Below are 19,099 nucleotides of genomic sequence, written 5' to 3'. Positions count from 1 at the left end.
TGTGTGTGTTGTTTTTTTTGTTGGTTTTGGTGGGTTTTTTGTTTGTTTTGGGGGGGGGGGTTGTTTGTTTGTTTGTTTAATACAATTTTATTACAGGAGGATGAACCACAGGAGGATGCTAAAGAACTGCAACAGGGTAAACCATATCACTGGAGAGACTGGTCAATCATTAGGGGAAGGGACTGCCTGTACATCTGGAGCGATGCTGCAGCCCTGGAGCTATCTAATGGTAGTAATGGATGGTTCAGATTTATCTTGGATGGAAAACTGGCCACAATGTATTCCAGTGGCAGCCCTGAAGGAGGATCCGATAGTTCAGGTAGCTTCTTTTACAATTCAAGTTTAAGTTAAGTTTTGAGACTGTTATATTTGTTTATATAATTTGATTGGAGCTATTTTGTTTTGCAGGAATTGGCTTACTAAATAGTAAAGGATGTAAACAGGTGGAAGGTGGTCAGTTAATTGTGATGCTTTTTATCAGATAGCATGTGACCATAACTTGACTTCCTTGGTGATTTGTGTTAAGTAAACATCTTGCCAGTAAAAGTGTATTAACTTCGTTTTGTTTTGATTCTTCTCCATGCATACTTAATTTTTTCACCCCAGTCATTAAAAGCACTTTGTAGTGGCCGTCCCAGGAAAAGCAGGTTGAAATGGTGATTTGTTGTTTGCTTCTAGCTAGCAGAATGAAATTGCATGTGTTTGAAGACAAAGTAATGGAAAGTTTCTCATGGAGACTGGGAAACAAATTACAGTGTCTTAATTGTTTGTCGGAGAGAGGATAAGGGAACAGACCTTATGCACTGGCGATGCACAGGTGTTTTTAATTTTCTGTACAGAATACACAATTTGCTCTGGATGCAGAAACAACCCTCCTTTATTGTTTTTGGTTTTGGCTTTTTGCAACAGTTCATACATTTATGAACCTGCAGACATAAAATGCTTCGCAATATTATTATGTTTTCAACAAGCCATTGACTGAAATAACAGAACATATTATGATTCAGGATAGAAATGAAGCGCTAATGACTTTATCCATTGATTCAGGGGCATGAAGACAAAATGTGATATAGTGTGTTTCTAGTTTATAACACAGCTGGAAACCACTTCTAGATATATATATTCTTTTTTGTCATAAAATGTATCCTTGTGTCCTTTTTAACAAGGCTAATAGCTTAAAAAGTAAACAATTTCTTTGTTGAGATACTTGTTTATCATACGATACAATTTTAAGATGATCCATGAGGTTAGTTTCTTAAATCCTCATAGTTCCTGGATGCCAATTCTGCTTTCTTCCTTCCAAATGATGTGGGTGTGGGGATGAGACTTTACTATTTCTGTACAAGATGAGTGGAATGGGGATGGCTCAGATGAATTTGGAGTGAAGAGAACTTAGTCAGATTGAGAATTTAAGAAGATATGTCTCTTCAAGTTAGTCTTTTTTTAAAAGATTGAATAAATCCCAAGTTTTTGAACAAGATACCTAGTAAGGATACTATGGAAGGGAAAGAGCTAAACTAGGATTAAATGAGGCTTCTTGTAACTTTTTGTCAAGTAGACATCTACTAAGAGTGCTGACATTGCGGTGTAATTTGCCTGGACTTTAACCATTAGCTCTAAGAGTATGCAGCAGCCTCTTTTACTTAAGAGATAAGAAACTAGTATTTGTTAACTAAAATTATTACAGTACAGTATAGACTCAGAATAGTATAAGTCCTGAACTATACTATATGTTCTGCTGTCCTAAACCATTACTGATTATTCTCACAGTATACTTTTTAGGAACTTTACGACTGGCAAGAATATAGAGGGTTGAGTAATGGAATTTGTTAGTGTGTGTCGCATGATAAAAGTTGGGGCGGGAGGGGGAAATATATATACTATGGACATTTTTGGAAGGTCTGTACTCACCCCTCTCCACATCAGCTTAATACTTCTTTTGTTTTAATTTTTAGAAAAAAATAAAAGTTCAATGCAAAAATTGAAATTTAATGGTAATTCTGAAACTTTAAGTGAGTCTCAAAATTCTGTCTAAGGGAACCCGAAATTATTCTCAATCATGTGTAATCATTGCACTTTCAGTGCAACATGCTATATAATAAATTTGTTAAAATGTCATTATGGAAATTTGGAAAGGTTTCATTAACAGAATTTTAATTTTGCTATGCTTCAAGTGCAGAATTATTTTTGCATAGAGATTATTTATTTTTGTATTATGCAACAATAACAATGGCAAATTTTAAAAACCTAGAGCATAAGTCATTGCAGCAAAAGGAAAACAGCAATTTTACAAGTGCATGGACTAGAAAAGTTGGATGTATCAAATCAGTACGCTGAAAGATGAGAATACTAGTTAACTTCGAAGTTGAGATGTAATCTTTACATTAATGAGGTTACTGCATTTTTATTTTATATGGAAATTTTATTTTTTAAATTATTAACTAATTAAATTTTCTGGAATTATGCTAATTAAAATTTCAAATGTAGTGTGCAGCCTTGTAATTACTACAGTATCAAAATGTAATTTAATTAAAACTGAGATAGTTGTTTGGATAATTCCAGGCTAGATTACCTACATATCTTAAAAGTAGGATATGATCCTGTTTGTCATCTATCAAATATCTCCATATAAATACTAGTTAATCAAGTCTCATGTGGTGCCATTAGATTTTTATTTATTTATTTCATGTTTTTCTCAGAGATATAGACATCCTTAAAATTTTTGTAGTTACTAAAAAAGGAATAGGAACATCTGCATTATAACTTGAATTAGCATAATGCCACTGTATTAAGTAGCATAATTGTGGCTTGCTTGTTTTCTCTGAGGTGAACATAGAGGTTCTACAAAGGAGATGAATAAAAGTTTCAGTATAGCTGATAAAAAATTTTTTGGGGTGCCTTTGGGACACTTAATCTGAGCAAATAGCTATTATCTCAGCTTAAATTTGCTTTTAGTACATGTTGATTGTCAGACTGCAAAGTTTTGTGAATTTTTTTTCTGTTTTTTATATGGCTTCTACATCTATTCTCCACTTGCTTTAAGCTGTGAAGTTGATTGCTGTTTTCCTGTTGGAGGATTCATTTAATTTCCTATTTCTAAAAACTCACTTTTGAGAATAGTTCATGCTGGCCATAATGAGATAAATTATTTTTGTGAAACTAAAAGTTTATCATGGATTTCTTTGATCTTCCTATTATAATTGTAAAGGTGAATTAATACATCTGTCGTTAGGACCATTCAGAAAGAGTTGCATTGTCCACTTTGATGCTATCGTGGAATAAATCACTGTTGAAGTACAGAAATATACTGGGAAAAAATGTAGAACACTTTAAGACCCTTAATTTCAAACTTAATTTTGCATTGAATGCACTCAGTTGTTTTGCTCTTGCAAAAAAAAAAAAAATTGTTTGATATGTATGATGGTTGGAATCAATTGTTGGAAGAAAAAAAAAATGTTTCTTTCTTTTTAAATAGAAAGTAGGAGTGAGTTCCTTGAGAAGTTGCAAAGAGCTCGAAGCCAAGTAAAACCATCTACTACAAGCCAGCCTATTTTATCAGCACCAGGGCCAACTAAACTTACTGTAGGAAACTGGTCACTCACCTGTTTAAAAGAAGGAGAAATAGCTATTCACAATTCCGATGGTCAGCAAGCTACAATACTGAAAGAAGATCTGCCAGGCTTTGTGTTTGAATCTAACAGAGGAACAAAGCATTCGTTTACAGCTGAAACCTCTTTGGGTAAGTATGTAGGTATGTGTTATGTGCAGGTAGGAGCAAGTGTATGTGAGGTAGTTTTCTGTTTGTTGCTTTTCATACCTGTGAGAAACTGTGACTTTTCTAAAAATATGTTGCAGGGTCAGAATTTGTGACTGGCTGGACAGGCAAAAGAGGAAGAAAGCTGAAATCTAAACTGGAGAAGACAAAGCAAAAGGTTGGTGAGCATCTGTGAATTTTATACTTAAAATTTAATCGAGTTTGTTTCATTTTATAACATACTTATGGAGTTGTAGCTTCCTCTTAGAGGATTAAAATCTTCTGATTTCAACTAGACACAATTTTATGCTAAGCTTGAAGGAGAAAACTTCACTCACAACAAAGCATTTCTGCAGGTGCTTTTATCCAACAGTCTTAGTAAACTCTGAGCTCTTCTAGAGGAAGACGAATTTTATTTAAAAAATGTAAGGAAATCCAATACTCCTGACCTATATTTGTATAATTCTGTAGGTTTGGGTGGTTTGTTTTGTTTTGTTTTTTTTTTAATGGAAAAAGAAAAGGTGTTATGATCAATACTACAGTTGTATCAGAGGCATATGTTACTTCACTACATTCAGATACTAATTTTAGACTGGGTATCGTGGCAGATAGGGGGATGGAAGTGAACAGTCTGTAATGTAAGAGTTGTGGTAGTGAAGCAAAATGTGTTAATGCCCTCATTTTAAACTTCTCTAGAATTCTTCTTTCTCAAACTGAGGGGGAAAAAAAGAGGAACTAAGAAATCAAGTATTAAGCTTTTTACAAAAACACAAAATAACAGTATGTTCTGTGGCCAGCTGATGCCAAGGGCTCAAGCTAATCTTCAGTCTTGACCTCTCATGCAGTTTCTAACAGTGCAGCTCATACATTATGTACCAAAAATCTGCAGTACGTAAGGACACTTATATCTGAGTGACACTAAATTGAACATTAAAATACTGTGTGAATGAGGATAGGTGGAATGATAAAAGGAAGGCAGTGCTCTTTCATACCTGGGATTGCACTGTGTAGCTCCGAAGCTTCTGAAATGTATTATTGTAGGACATGTGATGATGATGAAGAGGAAAGATTTTGGGGGAAATTTCTTACAAGCAAGATGTTGTTTAATAAGAACTTATTTTATCAAATCTGTATCTTGTGTGATCCATACTTTGTAGATTCTTAGTATAAGATCACATAAGGACTTTTTGTGTGAGTTGGTTTAAGGAATGTGAATAGAGCATTCAGAAACCATATAATACCCACTTAATCTTACCTCTGAAAAGACTACCAGATCCATGATACAGTCTAAAGAAACAGATTTACAGATTGCAAGTCCTGTTTTTTCTCCTCCCTTTGTGCTGTAATTTAATATATGATGGTAAGCTGAGTTTCTGTAAGTCTCAATAAAATTCTGTGTATTTCCATTTATTTCTCCTGTACTTTTATCCTTTCACAACTTCTGCATTTCATGGTGTATGATAGGTTTTGGTTCTTCCCTACTTGTTTGTGTCTGTCATGGACTTCTTTAAAAAAGATGACCAAGTTTCTAGTGTCTTGCAGAATAATAATAGTCTCATTACAGTAAGGTATGACTTCTGATTATCAAAATCCATTTGTAGGTACGCACTATGGCGAGAGATTTATATGATGATCATTTTAAAGCTGTTGAAAGCATGCCTCGAGGAGTAGTTGTAACACTGAGGAACATAGCAACACAGCTAGAGTCTGCGTGGGAACTTCATACAAACAGACAGGTAAGTGTATCTCCTTTAATTTATAATGTGTGATGTCAGTGGAAATCACATAATGTTCAGACTAGTATGTCATGATGTAAAGGAAAGTCACAATATGTCTGTCTGAAATGTGGGGGTTTTTAATGTGTGTAATTCCTAGTTATGCACTTTACTGGGATGTTACTTTTGAAATTAAGTGGAAAAACTGTTACCTTGTTTCACCATTTTTGAAATGAAGCAAGTGGAAAAACTTACCTTGTTTCACCATAATTGTCTTTTTGTCTTCCAGTGTATTGAGGGAGAAAATACTTGGAGAGATTTAATGAAGACTGCTCTGGAAAACTTAATTGTACTATTGAAGGATGAGAATACTATTTCTCCATATGAAATGTGCAGTAGTGGCTTAGTTCAATCATTGCTTACAGTTTTAAATAATGTGAGTTTGTAGAACATAAGTCTCTGAAGAAAAACTTTCTAAAAAATAAAGTAGGCATGTGCCTTAATTTAAAAAATCTATTATAAATGTGGCTTTTTCCTGTCTTGATGAAAATCAGGCAGACTTGCTCCATTCAGTGGTCTACCTGTTGAATATATGCTATCACAATAGATGACTTCAGTTTGAATAAGCCATTAAAAATCTTTAAATCAACAGTGGTCAGTTCTAATGGCTGATATAATTTAGCTTTTCACATACAGATTTTAAATAGGAAATTCAGTGATACTAAACAGATCTTTTTGCCAGTATAAAGAATGAATATATTGCTTTTTATTACAAGTAAAGTTTTTTTTTTTTCCTCTCTTAGAATGTCGATTTAGATGTGAAGCAAGACTGTAGTCAACTGGTAGAGAGAATAAACGTTTTCAAAACAGCATTCAGTGAAAATGAAGATGATGAAAGGTAAAAACAAAACCAAATCAAAAAAACCATTGCATCTGTGAAGCAGTATGGTATGTTTAAAATAATTTAAAGACAAAGGAACTGTTCTTTCCATTTCAATTTGTCTTTCTCTGGAATAGAAAATTGGTCTTAAAAGACAGCATCTGCTATTGAAGTAGCAATTGAAAATTTTACTGAATTTCTTCTGTCAGTAAGAGTCAACCATACTGAATGTACATCCGTTGACGAATATAAAGGTTACTTATGTTCATCACTGTGCAGATTAGTATTTTTCTTACTGTGCTGTAATCATGTGACTGGAATAGATAATATCAGTAGAAATAGCGTGCCGAGATATTTGCTACAGCTGGGTACTATTTTCTGACATACTGTAGAATTTTATTCTTTGTTGTGTGCTAACATAGTAACTGTTCACTTTCACAGTCGTCCAGCAGTTGCATTAATTCGGAAATTGATAGCAGTGTTAGAATCTATCGAACGTCTACCTCTCCACTTGTATGATACACCAGGTTCTACATATAATCTTCAGGTAAATGTACAGTGATAGCAATATATTGTACTGAGTGATAAACAACTGAATGTTACATGTGAATTTCAGGAAAAGTTACAGATGTTAAGTCTGTATGAAGCATATTCTTGTAGAAGTGGATAGAATTAGGTAAAGAGCAACAAACTTTTTGGCATTTATTTTCTCTAACACTTAACCTAAATGGGTGTTCCTCTACTGTCACTTTTACACTGTGAAGTGAAAGTAAATTTTGCTGAAGAGATAATGTGTGTGTTCTTTCTTTTGTCTTCAAGTACTGTTCTCTTTATATGGGAATATGCCCCTTAGTAAGTATCTGTACTACTGGAATGAGCATTTTGTTGAAGACAATTATAAGACATGTTTATTTGTGATGACTAGGGATGGGCTGTAATAGTTAAAAGGGTCCCTTCTAGGGCTGTGTGTTCATTTGGTAATACACAACACCTGCAGGATCAGCAGCTTCTTATAAAGGAAAGCTGCAATTTGGCTAAAAATATTACTTGGTTTTGTTTAGTTTGTTTGGAATCTTGTTTTTTTCTGTTTGAAAGCACACTTCAGGATTTTGCAAGATGGCAGTGAAGTGTGAATACTTCTGTTTTGAAGCTAAATTATTAGAAAATAGTTGCAGAAAGTTGCAAAAACACTGCTGCTATTGAATATTTTGAAAAGCATTTTCAGTTTTTATATTATTGTAGTTGCTAGTCTACAAGATTTGGAAATAAAAGGTATGAAAACACATGAAAAGAGAAAATATTAGCTTGAATGTGTAATTGACTTATACATTGACTGTCATACTAAAGAATTGTTTGGTTAATTGAAAAAATGGAGTACTAGCATTTTAAAGCATTAAATTAGAATATAGTTTAATTTGCACAACAAAAATACTTGATACACCACTAAAACTGTTGTAGTGAAATATATTGCTTTTCTTAGAATTACAAAACCTAAGCAGAAAAGCCTGTATTAATGTTTGGCTACTCTTTCAGATATTAACGAGGCGCTTGAGGTTTCGTTTGGAACGTGCCTCAGGGGAGACATCTTTAATAGATCGAACTGGTAGAATGCTAAAGATGGAGCCGTTGGCAACTGTTGAATCTCTAGAACAGTATCTCCTGAAAATGGTGAGCAACATACCACACAGGCTTCACGAGGAATGGTTGCATTCTGCATCTCTAATACTTGATCTCTTTTCATTCATATGTAGGTAGCAAAGCAATGGTACGACTTTGATAGGGCTTCATTTGTTTTTGTACGAAAATTACGTGAAGGTCAAACATTTGTGTTCAGGCATCAACATGATTTTGATGAAAATGGAATTATTTACTGGATTGGGACAAATGCAAAGTGAGTTTCTTCAAAGCTGAATATTTTGAAGTCAGACAATAAACTGTGATCCATGGGATGGGGTGGGGAGAGAGAATTAACAATGAAATCTGTTATAATTTTTTTAGGAGTAGGAGGTATCTGCTTTTCCTGTTGATCAATAGAATTACATTTCATTTTACTTTAATAGAAAAATACAAATCTGTGAAGTTGTGTTGAGAATTTGTTGTATGCTTACCTAAGAAATGAAGGGGTGGGGAAGTTTGGGTCTTTGCTGTGGTTTTCTTAGGTTTTGTTGGGGTTTGGGTGGTGGGTTTCTTGTTTGTTTGCAGGTTTTTTATTTGGTTGGTTGGTTTTTTTTTTTAAACTACTGTAGTACAGTGATATTTGGAACACCTCTAAAGTTATCTAATTATCTAAAATTATATTAATCATTTTGTTTTGTAATAAACTCAGCTGTAATATACAATTCACAGAAAATGTCAAATGTTACTGATGCCTGTTCTTTTTTAATGTAAGTAATAATTGAACAGTACATTTCTCTTTTTAATATAGAACTGCATATGAGTGGGTAAATCCAGCAGCCTATGGGTTAGTAGTGGTTACATCCTCAGAAGGAAGAAATCTGCCTTATGGCCGTTTAGAAGACATCCTAAGCCGTGACAGTTCAGCTCTCAACTGTCATACTAACGATGATAAGAATGCTTGGTTTGCCATAGATCTTGGCCTTTGGGTTATACCATCAGCTTACACGTTACGCCATGCTCGAGGTTATGGACGATCTGCTCTCAGAAATTGGGTTTTCCAGGTATCTAAGGATGGACAGAACTGGACTACTTTGTATACTCATGTTGATGACTGTAGTCTCAACGAACCAGGGTATGTCAGTGTGTTTTATCACTTTTTATAAAACTGAGCTCAGTTAAAAAGGTACTTGGCTGTAGACTATTTTAATGTGTACTGTAGGTGTAATAATATAACTATATGAAGAAATGGTAGGTGATCTAAATTATCAAGGATGGGCTGGAAAACAAATGATTCATAAGTTCTCTGTATGGTTCACATAATGGCATTTGTGCTTTTCCATCATTGTAGATATTGCATTTGGGGTTTTTTTGTTTGGTTTTTTTTAGAAAACAGTAACACCAGCACTTACCCAGAGTTTGTCCCTAGTGTTAACAGGTTTTATCTATCTTGTGGTCTTGGCAGTTTTCTGATTTTATCCATACTTGATCAGCATTATGGTTTTGTTTGCTTTGGTACTAAGGGTTTTGGTTTTGCTTTTTTTTTTTTTTTTTTGTCCCCCACCCACGCCCCCTTCCTAATAAATTTAAAGGTCTACAGCAACATGGCCTTTAGATCCTCCAAAAGATGAGAAACAAGGTTGGAGACATGTTAGAATAAAGCAGATGGGAAAGAATGCCAGTGGGCAAACACACTACCTCTCCCTGTCTGGATTTGAACTTTATGGCACTGTGAATGGAGTATGTGAAGACCAGCTGGGTAAGAAAAAGAATGTGTACATCCTATTTGTTCTCTTCGGATGCTAGTGAACTTAAAATATAAAAATCAGTGTGAAAAAGCAGGTTAACTTTTGCAGTGGAACTTGCTTAGAAACAAGATCAAAATTATTCCCCATTCAATACTTTAAAGTCTTTCCATTTCAATTTACATTTCTCGTAGGAAAAGCTGCTAAAGAAGCTGAAGCAAATCTGCGAAGGCAGCGACGTCTAGTCCGTTCTCAGGTGTTGAAATATATGGTTCCAGGAGCTCGTGTAATCAGAGGAATTGATTGGAAATGGAGAGATCAGGATGGAAGCCCACAGGGTGAAGGCACCGTTACAGGAGAATTGCATAACGGTGAGCATGAATTGTCTGACTTTGTAAATGTTTGTAGCATGATTAGTTCATGTGAAACGGGTACCATTAAAGTATTTCCTTTGTAGTGTCTTGAAGAAGCTGATAAAATTTTAAGTATTTTGGGGAGAAGGAACTCAATTACTACAACTGTTATGTTCTATTTGTGCAATTCCATTTTAATGCATGAAAAAAAATTCTTCCTGTAAATGAAACTTTTGTAGAGCTTTGCTTAATTAAAATACCAAATTGTTATTTAGACATCTGTTACAAAGAAGAAAAAGTACATGAAGGTGATTGATGCAAACTGATTAATTAAGCTTTGGGCCTGCAAAATCTATAATTACCTTCTTCATTTCTTCTAGCTTAGCATTTGCAATATTTTTCTTGACTTCTGTTGTACCCTGTACCTTTCCTACCTTGCTGGCTTCATTGGGATCAGGTTATTATTTTTTTAATTAAAAGCATGAAAAGTAATTAATTTATGGAGCAAAATAAAAATCTGCAGCAGCCAGGAAAGTCAAGGCTTAGGAAGCTAAGATAATAAAGAGGCTCCAGAAGAGGTGATGATTGTCAGCTGAACGCGCTTTCTACCTTTTTCCCCCTGTCCCCTTATTTTGGGGTATATAAGACTTGCCTTGTTCCTGAAGTGTCTTCAGCTACTCTTAGACTCATTCTTAGCCAGATTTTAAAATTTCTTCTAGTTTGTTGAGTTGTCAGCTCTCAAACATGGAGAAATGTCCAAAGTACAATGTCTTAAAATGTTTTGAAACTTTGAGTCTTATTTAAGCCATTCAGTATAGCTTGTAGGGAATTCTTCTGTCATCTGTATATTGTTCGTATCAGATGCAACAGTATCCATAGCTACATTCTCACTTTGAAGACTTAGGTATTATTGGTGAGTAGTGTTCTGCTAAATCAGTGTTTTCGTTCCTATGTTCCAGTAAAACTTTCCCATTTAAGCATAGGTGAAATTGGAGTCCATTTATCAAATGGTGATGCCAAACAATGTGAAATGTGTTATCAGCGGAGTCTTATTTCTGCCACAGTTGTCTTACTATTTTCAAAATTCTATTTGAATCCCATTGACTTTTTTTGTCATTATTGACAAGTTTAGGCGAATCTTGAGGAGTTTTAGGGCTGTAATGATGAAGCAGTAAGACTCCAAGGACATAATAACTATTAAAAAATTGTGCAGATTTAAAACTGTTTTCCTAAAATATTAATTACAAAGGAACTATACAAAATAAGAACAGTTATTTAGTTATGCTTTTACCCTGTTCAGATATTCATAAAGGGGAAAATTACTGTTTAACTACAGTATGGAACTTAATTTTTTTTTCTATTTGATAAGAAAGGTAGATGAACAGTAGAAAGGAGAAAATTCAGACTTGCTTCACAAATTTACCTTCAAAAGTTTAGTGGCATGAAGCTACTCAGATATAGCTCATGAAGATGGAATAAAATCATACAAGAATAATATGATCTAAACCTGCTCGTGTGGGGATGAGATCTCCACTTATCATAACTGAAAACTTTATCCATTTTTAAATAATCTTTGTCCAGAGTGATATCTAAATAGAAAATTGCTTCTTCTGTTTTGGTCTAGGAAGTGATGACTTTTGGGTAGTTATAAGATAAAAGTGCATCTGACAGTACTAAAAAGAATATTTACTTCAAATTAGCTCTCTTCTCTTTTATTAAAGAAAAATATGCGTGTGCATCTGGACCTGACATCTTCTTTTGAATTTCTGTCTGAGGTTACAGAAGATGACTGAGCTTTAGAGATTTTATTTTTAAGGAAAATGTGTATCGATTAAAATAGTGACACCAAGTTTTGTTACAGTTAACATACAGTAAGAAATACTAGAAGGAATGTTTTAGGTGACTCTGAGATTGTGGTACATACTCAGACAAGCAGAAATAAATTATTTTGCCCCTATTTCTGTCCTAGTTAGCTAAATTTTGCATGTTACCCTCATAGTTGCAGACTTATTACATTTAACTGTTAAAAAAATACTGGTACTCTAAATAATCATTTAATAAAGGAATTGAAGAGTAGCATCTCTTATTCAGTGTTGTTTTGGTCCCAGTATAAAGTTTCATTCTATGAAACAGATTCTTTTTCCAACCCTGAAATCTTACTTGAAGTAGTCCTTATCTGACTGCCGTAAAACTTTTCCTGTGAATAAGAAATGTTTGAGTCTGTGTAAATTATTGAACTAAAAAGCTGAGTATCGGTGAATTCATTCTTTCACTTTACAGGGCAAGAATAAGAAATCCCAAACTAATCAATTTCATAAAATGTCTTCTGTCGGGCAAATATGCTTATCCACAAGCATCCAACAAAGAAAAACATTATAGAATGTCCTTGCAAGAATTATAATTTCTTGACAAATATTAATAAAGTTATGATGATACATTTTAATATACCTTTCTGTTATTAGAGAATCTAATAATAAAATTTTGAGAGATCCTAGTAGGTCAGGTTCCTTCCTGAAGGAAACTTTACTTTTGGCTGGATTCTGGGACCCTGAAGATAGAGGCTGTTCGTCAAAAATACCAAATCGTTTAGATTTAAACTCTTCCTTTTTAATTGCCATTAAGGGTTATTTAGTGACTTTATTAATTCAGACGTGCAGCCCTTATGAGAAGCTGATCCCACATTGTGGAGCTAGTCTGACACGCTCCTGTCTGCTTTCTGCTGGATCTCACAAACTCCTGTCCCTTTCCAGGCTGGATTGATGTCACCTGGGATGCTGGTGGCTCTAACTCTTACCGTATGGGCGCAGAAGGAAAGTTTGACCTCAAGCTTGCACCAGGGTACGACCCTGATTCAGCGGCATCACCCAAACCTGTTTCATCCACTGTTTCAGGCACAACGCAGTCATGGAGCAGCTTGGTGAAAAACAACTGTCCAGACAAGACGACTGCTGCTGCAGGCTCCTCAAGTAGAAAAGGAAGCAGCAGTTCTGTGTGTAGCGTGGCCAGTAGCAGCGACATCAGCTTGGGTTCGACCAAAATGGAGCGGAGATCAGAAAGTGTAATGGAGCAAAATATAGTTTCAGGCACTGACGTCCATGAACCAATTGTTGTTCTGTCTTCCGCTGATAGTGTGCCCCAGACTGAAGTAGGGTCATCTTCCAGTGCAAGCACCAGCACCTTAACAGCGGACATGGGAAATGAAAATGCAGAGAGGAAGTTAGGTCCTGATAACTCAATACGTACTCCTGGGGAGTCCAGTGCTATATCCATGGGAATTGTTAGTGTAAGCTCTCCTGATGTGAGTTCAGTCTCTGAACTGACTAATAAAGAAGCAGCTTCCCAACGACCTCTAAGCTCTTCAGCAAGTAACAGACTCTCGGTCAGTTCTTTGTTGGCTGCTGGGGCACCAATGAGCTCCAGTGCAAGCGTTCCTAACTTATCATCTCGAGAAACTTCCAGCCTGGAGTCCTTTGTTCGAAGAGTGGCAAACATAGCACGTACCAATGCCACGAACAACATGAATTTAAGCCGAAGTAGCAGTGATAACAATACTAATACTTTGGGAAGAAATGTCATGAGTACTGCAAGTAAGTAAGCTATGTTTATTTTTAGTTGAAGCTTTTGTTGTTTCTTTGGCTTTCATTAGACTTAAAGAATTGGCCTGATAGAGAAATGAACTTAGAGCAGCCTTGACCTTGCGTGTGCCTGTAGAACTCATGAAGAGCTCACAGAATTCATGTCAGCTGGAATGTGTTACATTGCCCTGTGATGTCAGATTACACTGTGGTACCCATCAAATAGAAAATAATTTGAATTTGATGTCTATTACATGTTTAGGAAGAGAGAGAACGTATTTTTAGATTAAGCGGCAGGAAGGCTAGCAACAGTAGCTAATGTGGGCTACTCTTGCTTTGATATGTGTAATTTTGCATATTCACCTTGTATCTGCCTATTTCTGTTATTTTTCCATTTTCCTTAGGAAAGGCAGTTTGTGCATATTATGAAGTCTCTGAGCTTAGGAACTAAGAACACAGCAGAAAGAAAAAAGTAAACTGTGGTATGGTGAAATTTTAGTAGATTCCTGCATTCTATCAGGCTGAATAACTTAATGTACTCTAATACTGTGTATGTTTTCTAAACATGCGATGGTCATTAAGGCTTGGATTCGGTGAACTGTTCAGGCATATTAAGTGTAAGGAAGTTTGTAGTTAACACTGATTTAAATGGCATTATGTACATGCTTTAACATTTGCATGTTCTCACGTTACATGTAGGATCAAGGTATTAGCAGATAAGTTGTAAACCTGCTTGTTGTGAGTTCACTATTCTGAATTTTCAGCATGCTCCCATCAGAGTTTCTAGTCAACCAGCCTTGTTACGTGATTTGTTCAGTGATGCTGATAGTATTTTAGCCAGAGCTGCAGTTCATGAGGTAGGCAAGTTAGAAAAGGTAAAATTACCCAAGCCAGAAAGAAGCACTCAGTTTCTTGTTAAGCTTTCATGCTTTTCTAGGACTTCTATGCTTCCTTATTTAAAAATGTGGTGTTTGCTTTTAGCATTTCTAAAATTTTTTAATAGTGAGCGTTTTCTTTTTTGTTGGGGAGCTTTTTCTATGTATTCTTACATCCATATTGTGATACCAGGAGGGGGAAAACATTTGCAACCTGCATTAAAAATGTAAATAAGATACTCAAGGGAAGATTTCCAGTAATTGGTCCCCTTTTAGGCAGACAGTTAGTGCCTCTGGTTCTGAAGTAGTTTTGTGCTGGGGGAGAGGGAGCACCTTTGAAAAACATAGTAAGATACTTCAGTAGCAAGTTTAACAGATTTCATGAATGTTTGATATTCATACAGTGCTGAAGTTGGAAGTAAGAATATGGGAAAGTAAAAATTGGATTTAATATAGAAATATATTCATACTTTAAAATTATCCCTCATGTAGGAATTACTTTGTTTTATACATCTTATAAAAATAGAAACTATAAATGGGAACTTGTGCCCCAAGAAGAGATCAGAGACTAACTTTCAGCAATCTCACTGAAGTTCTTTTAGAGCATTGTAAAAAGCTTGGGTGGTTGGTTTGGTTTTTTTTTTTTTTTAATTTTTTTTTTTTTTTTGGCCTGTCTGGGTTTAAAAAAACAAAACAAAACAAACCACCAAAACCACACCACCCCCCAAAAAAAACCCAACCAAAAAGTCAAGTCTGAAATCATGATTAGTGATGCAAGTCTTTCTGGACTTGCTGTAGTGGTTGCTTTTAAAAATGTCTGTATTTGCCAGGAGTTAAGTGGTGTGTATAGTAGCCAGTTTCAATTTGTTCTTGAATTCAGAGCAAATGAAATGCTGACACTTAATGCCTTTTTCTGTTTATTATAACAGCAAAGAGTTTACTATTATTAATTAGAAGTGGGTGGAAGATATGAATACTGAACAACTTATTTTCAAGTTCTTAAACAACAAAGAAAAACCCTTTGGTCTGGAAAATTTCCGCGTTTTCATAGAGATGAGCATAGGCTTATTAACAACCCTAAACTTAAATTTCATTCTCTCCCTCCCTATGCATAGAAATAATTTCAAGCACTATACCTGCTTGGGTCACCTTTGCTGGTATTTTGTTTGCATTTTTACATTTTTATTTACAAACTGTTACTTACGTTCCTAAGGAGGAGAAAAAAAAAAAAAAAGGAGTATCTGGCAAACAATAAAAATAGAAACAGTAAGGTTTGTTTTTCTCAAAAAGCTATCAAATGCCCTTAGGGAAAGAATCTGTTGTATTGTATCCTGCTTCAAGGGTAGTAACCTTTTGCAAACCTTGATGAAAATAAGAGTCTGAAATTCAGAATTTAGACTTTTTTAAGAAAGCAGTGCCTCAGTTTACATAAGATGCAGTAATGGAAATGTTTACTTTAAAACTGCAAAACTTGCCTTTGATAAATTTTAGAAAAGGTAGATTGAAAGACATAAGGTTTAAATTTAAGTGACGCCTCAAATTTGCACCTGCAAACGTGATAAATCTCCTGTGTTTGAAGATAAGCATGCGAGAAAATGTTTTGAAGATTGGGATGTAAATGCGTAGTTGCACATAGGTATAACTTCTACTCAGTTACGTATACTACTTGAAATTCTTTCCATTGAGTTCACAGTGAATTCAGTCTTGTTTCAGTTAACTAAAATGCATTTACTGTGTTTTATTTAGATGTGCAGTAAGGTGACTTCTTAGTGGTTGTTTGCGTATTCTGAAAATTATTTATGTAAATCATACACATAAGTGAGATATTAAGTCACATGTTTCACAGTACTGCCAACTCAGGCTTGTCGCCCATCACGTACATGTGTGCTAATAGTTACATGAAAGATAACAAGTCAGAGCTGCTTTAAGAGCTTTAGAAAAATGCGCAAAAATCACAAATTTCACATTTGTCTTATTATGTTCTGTTCTCAATTCATTTATATATAGTAAAACTGTTTTACCTCTATAATTTTGATTATATTGCTTTTTAGAGGTTAAATTACATTTTAGGCTGACGGATGCAGTATTGAAGTAACAGATTTCAGGAATACCTTTCATATGTTGAAAATGAAATGAAGTAATTTCAGATTTACAGTGGGATTTGGGGATTTATTTGATAAAATTATTTGTTTTAAATGTATGCAAGGGCATATGCTCAGAAATGGGCATCTGCATTGTAGGGTGCACTTTTGCACTGGGAAACCCTTCCCCTTTTAGTCTGTTTTTTTTTATTGTATAATAACACATCTGATAATTTCTCAACCCCAAATATTTTTTTCAACACAGGAGTCATGCATGTAAATTGTACTCTTCAAGTCATCAAATCATTTATTTTATCTTACCGTATCTTTATCTATAGCTTCTCCTCTTATGGGTGCCCAAAGTTTTCCTAATCTGACTACAACTGGTACCACATCAACAGTGACCATGTCTACATCCAGTGTTACTAGCAGCAGCAATGTAGCTACAGCAACTACAGTTTTATCTGTTGGTCAGTCGCTTAGTAATACTCTAACTACTAGCCTAACATCAACATCTAGTGAGAGCGATACAGGTCAGGAGGCAGAATATTCTTTATATGGTAAGTTTCATTTTTAAATGAACATAAGCAGACTTCCCATTAATGATTTTTCCTTTTCTCCCGTTGTTATGATTTTCTCATGTAGTAGTTTATTTACTGAAAAGTATTTGAAAGTTGAGCTGTTCATATGTTACTAGTTCTGTAAGACAGTAAGTAAAATAATGTTAACATAGTATTTTCTTATGTTTTCAGGTCTTTATTTTCAGCAGTTTCTATCCCACATTATTATTATTTATGGTATAGTTTATTTAGGCACTTAATCTTTTCCTTAATCAAAGAAGTTTAGTATCTAATGTAGTTTGCATATGACCTCTAATTAAAATCAAAACATTATTTCTCACTGTTTTGTTTAGGCATGCTGCATGCTCAGTCTGAGGTACCTTGTATTACTCAGTGATTGAAAACTATCTGCCATTAGGCACATTATACACTTAAAATGGTATATGAGGTTCCAGGTATCTCAATACCATAACAGTAATTGCAAAAAATTGGAAAGAACACAGAAAGGAAAATGACATGGAGAGTGGAATTATGTGGTTGGAGGAACAAAATCCAGAGTTATGTGGGTACTGTATGCTAGAAACAGACATTAGGACAGAAGTTATTTACTGGATATGAGTACTGTGAAAGGAGATTGAGTTAACTAGTTTGATAGTATCTAGGAATCAAGTTGATGAAATGAAGTAAAGAAAAACCTGGGCTAGATATGGGAAAATACTTCCTAATGTAAAGTTTATTGGATTGTGAGGCATTCTTGAAAGAAAAGATACTTGATTTGTTTAAAACTTACTGGATTAAGATTGTGTTCTATTTTGTTGCCTATTGAAATTGCTTGAAAAATATCTGGTAATTTCAATGGATATTGGAATTGAGCTGCATGGAGGTGGTCAGTTAAGATATCTGCATATGCCATCTCCCTTTATTCTTTTAATAAGTCTCATTTGATATTTTGATTGGGTGACAAGTCTTAAAATATATCATAAACAACTAGGCAAATAGAGTTACCTTAAAGTTTTGGTTGGGGCATTAGCAACAATTCAAAGGGTGTTTGGGTGGTATAGATAGTTTATATGTGTACAGAAAAATGTAGAAGTTCAAAGATTCATCACAGTCGACCTTGGACTGCTGTGAACTTCTTTTCTGGTTTTGGGGGGTTGGTTTTTAAGTCTTAGTACTAGGTGGGTGAAATTGAACTTTATATCTGTCTTCAGCTTCTTGTTACAGAAACTAATTAGGAATTGAATCTTTAAAAATACCACTCTTAAATGTTTATTTCACATGTCCTTTACATTGTAGTTTGAGGTCTAAGCCACACATTCTTAGTGGAAATTACATCACTAATCTGTTTTTAAAATTAATTAGACATAGAATCAAATGCATACATTTGTGTACCATTTTTTTGGCGATCTTTTGTAATTTAAAATAAGAGTAATTGTAAAATGTTTGATACAAGCAAATGAGAAACTGATCACTTGCTGATCACTCTTAATTATACAAATGTTAAGTGCTTCTTTTGTTAGTTATGCTGTTGACTAGACCCCTGGACTTTTTGTCAGGTGTATGCTTTTATCACAGCTTTTAATCTTGTTATGCCATAAGTAGTGTTTTAGTTCTCTTTTTCTGGTTTAAGTGAGATTTGTTTTTTTACTCTTCCCAGTGCTCCTGTTCTTTAATTTTCATAATTTTGCTTTAAAAGTTATTCTTGGCTTTTGTTCTGTACGTAAATGTCTATACGTATTACAGATTTTCTTGATAGCTGCCGAGCTAGTACTCTGTTGGCAGAGTTAGATGATGATGAGGATCTACCTGAACCAGATGAAGAAGATGATGAAAATGAAGATGACAACCAAGAAGATCAAGAATATGAGGAAGTTATGGTACAGTATAGTTAGCATAGATGATATCTTAATTGACTAACATGTATTAAAAATCCACAGATTTTTTTGG

At 34.6% G+C, this 19,099-nt stretch overlaps 1 protein-coding gene across 11 annotated transcripts in view; it reads left to right on the top strand.

Annotated features, from left to right (window-relative positions):
- The window catches only part of HECTD1 (HECT domain E3 ubiquitin protein ligase 1), a 65,667-nt gene that overhangs the window by 30,537 nt on the left and 16,031 nt on the right, over positions 1–19,099 (top strand). For 3 of the 11 annotated variants that reach the window (XM_052782543.1, XM_052782548.1, XM_052782540.1), the window contains exons 13-28: positions 97–319; positions 409–453; positions 3,476–3,751; positions 3,856–3,932; positions 5,356–5,490; positions 5,759–5,905; positions 6,273–6,367; positions 6,791–6,896; positions 7,883–8,017; positions 8,101–8,240; positions 8,775–9,098; positions 9,556–9,722; positions 9,903–10,079; positions 12,812–13,648; positions 16,931–17,152; positions 18,896–19,029. In XM_052782543.1, coding sequence (XP_052638503.1) covers positions 97–319; positions 409–453; positions 3,476–3,751; positions 3,856–3,932; positions 5,356–5,490; positions 5,759–5,905; positions 6,273–6,367; positions 6,791–6,896; positions 7,883–8,017; positions 8,101–8,240; positions 8,775–9,098; positions 9,556–9,722; positions 9,903–10,079; positions 12,812–13,648; positions 16,931–17,152; positions 18,896–19,029 — 3,240 coding nt within the window. The remainder of the gene's footprint in view (positions 1–96; positions 320–408; positions 454–3,475; positions 3,752–3,855; positions 3,933–5,355; positions 5,491–5,758; positions 5,906–6,272; positions 6,368–6,790; positions 6,897–7,882; positions 8,018–8,100; positions 8,241–8,774; positions 9,099–9,555; positions 9,723–9,902; positions 10,080–12,811; positions 13,649–16,930; positions 17,153–18,895; positions 19,030–19,099) is intronic. The other 8 variants (XM_052782550.1, XM_052782549.1, XM_052782546.1 and 5 more) reach the window with 6 other exon arrangements.

Source organism: Harpia harpyja, chromosome 3, assembly GCF_026419915.1.
Source record: "Harpia harpyja isolate bHarHar1 chromosome 3, bHarHar1 primary haplotype, whole genome shotgun sequence".
NCBI lineage: Eukaryota > Metazoa > Chordata > Aves > Accipitriformes > Accipitridae > Harpia > Harpia harpyja.
Note: the sequence above shows the minus strand (reverse complement) of the source record. Positions and strands in the feature narration are given on the sequence as shown.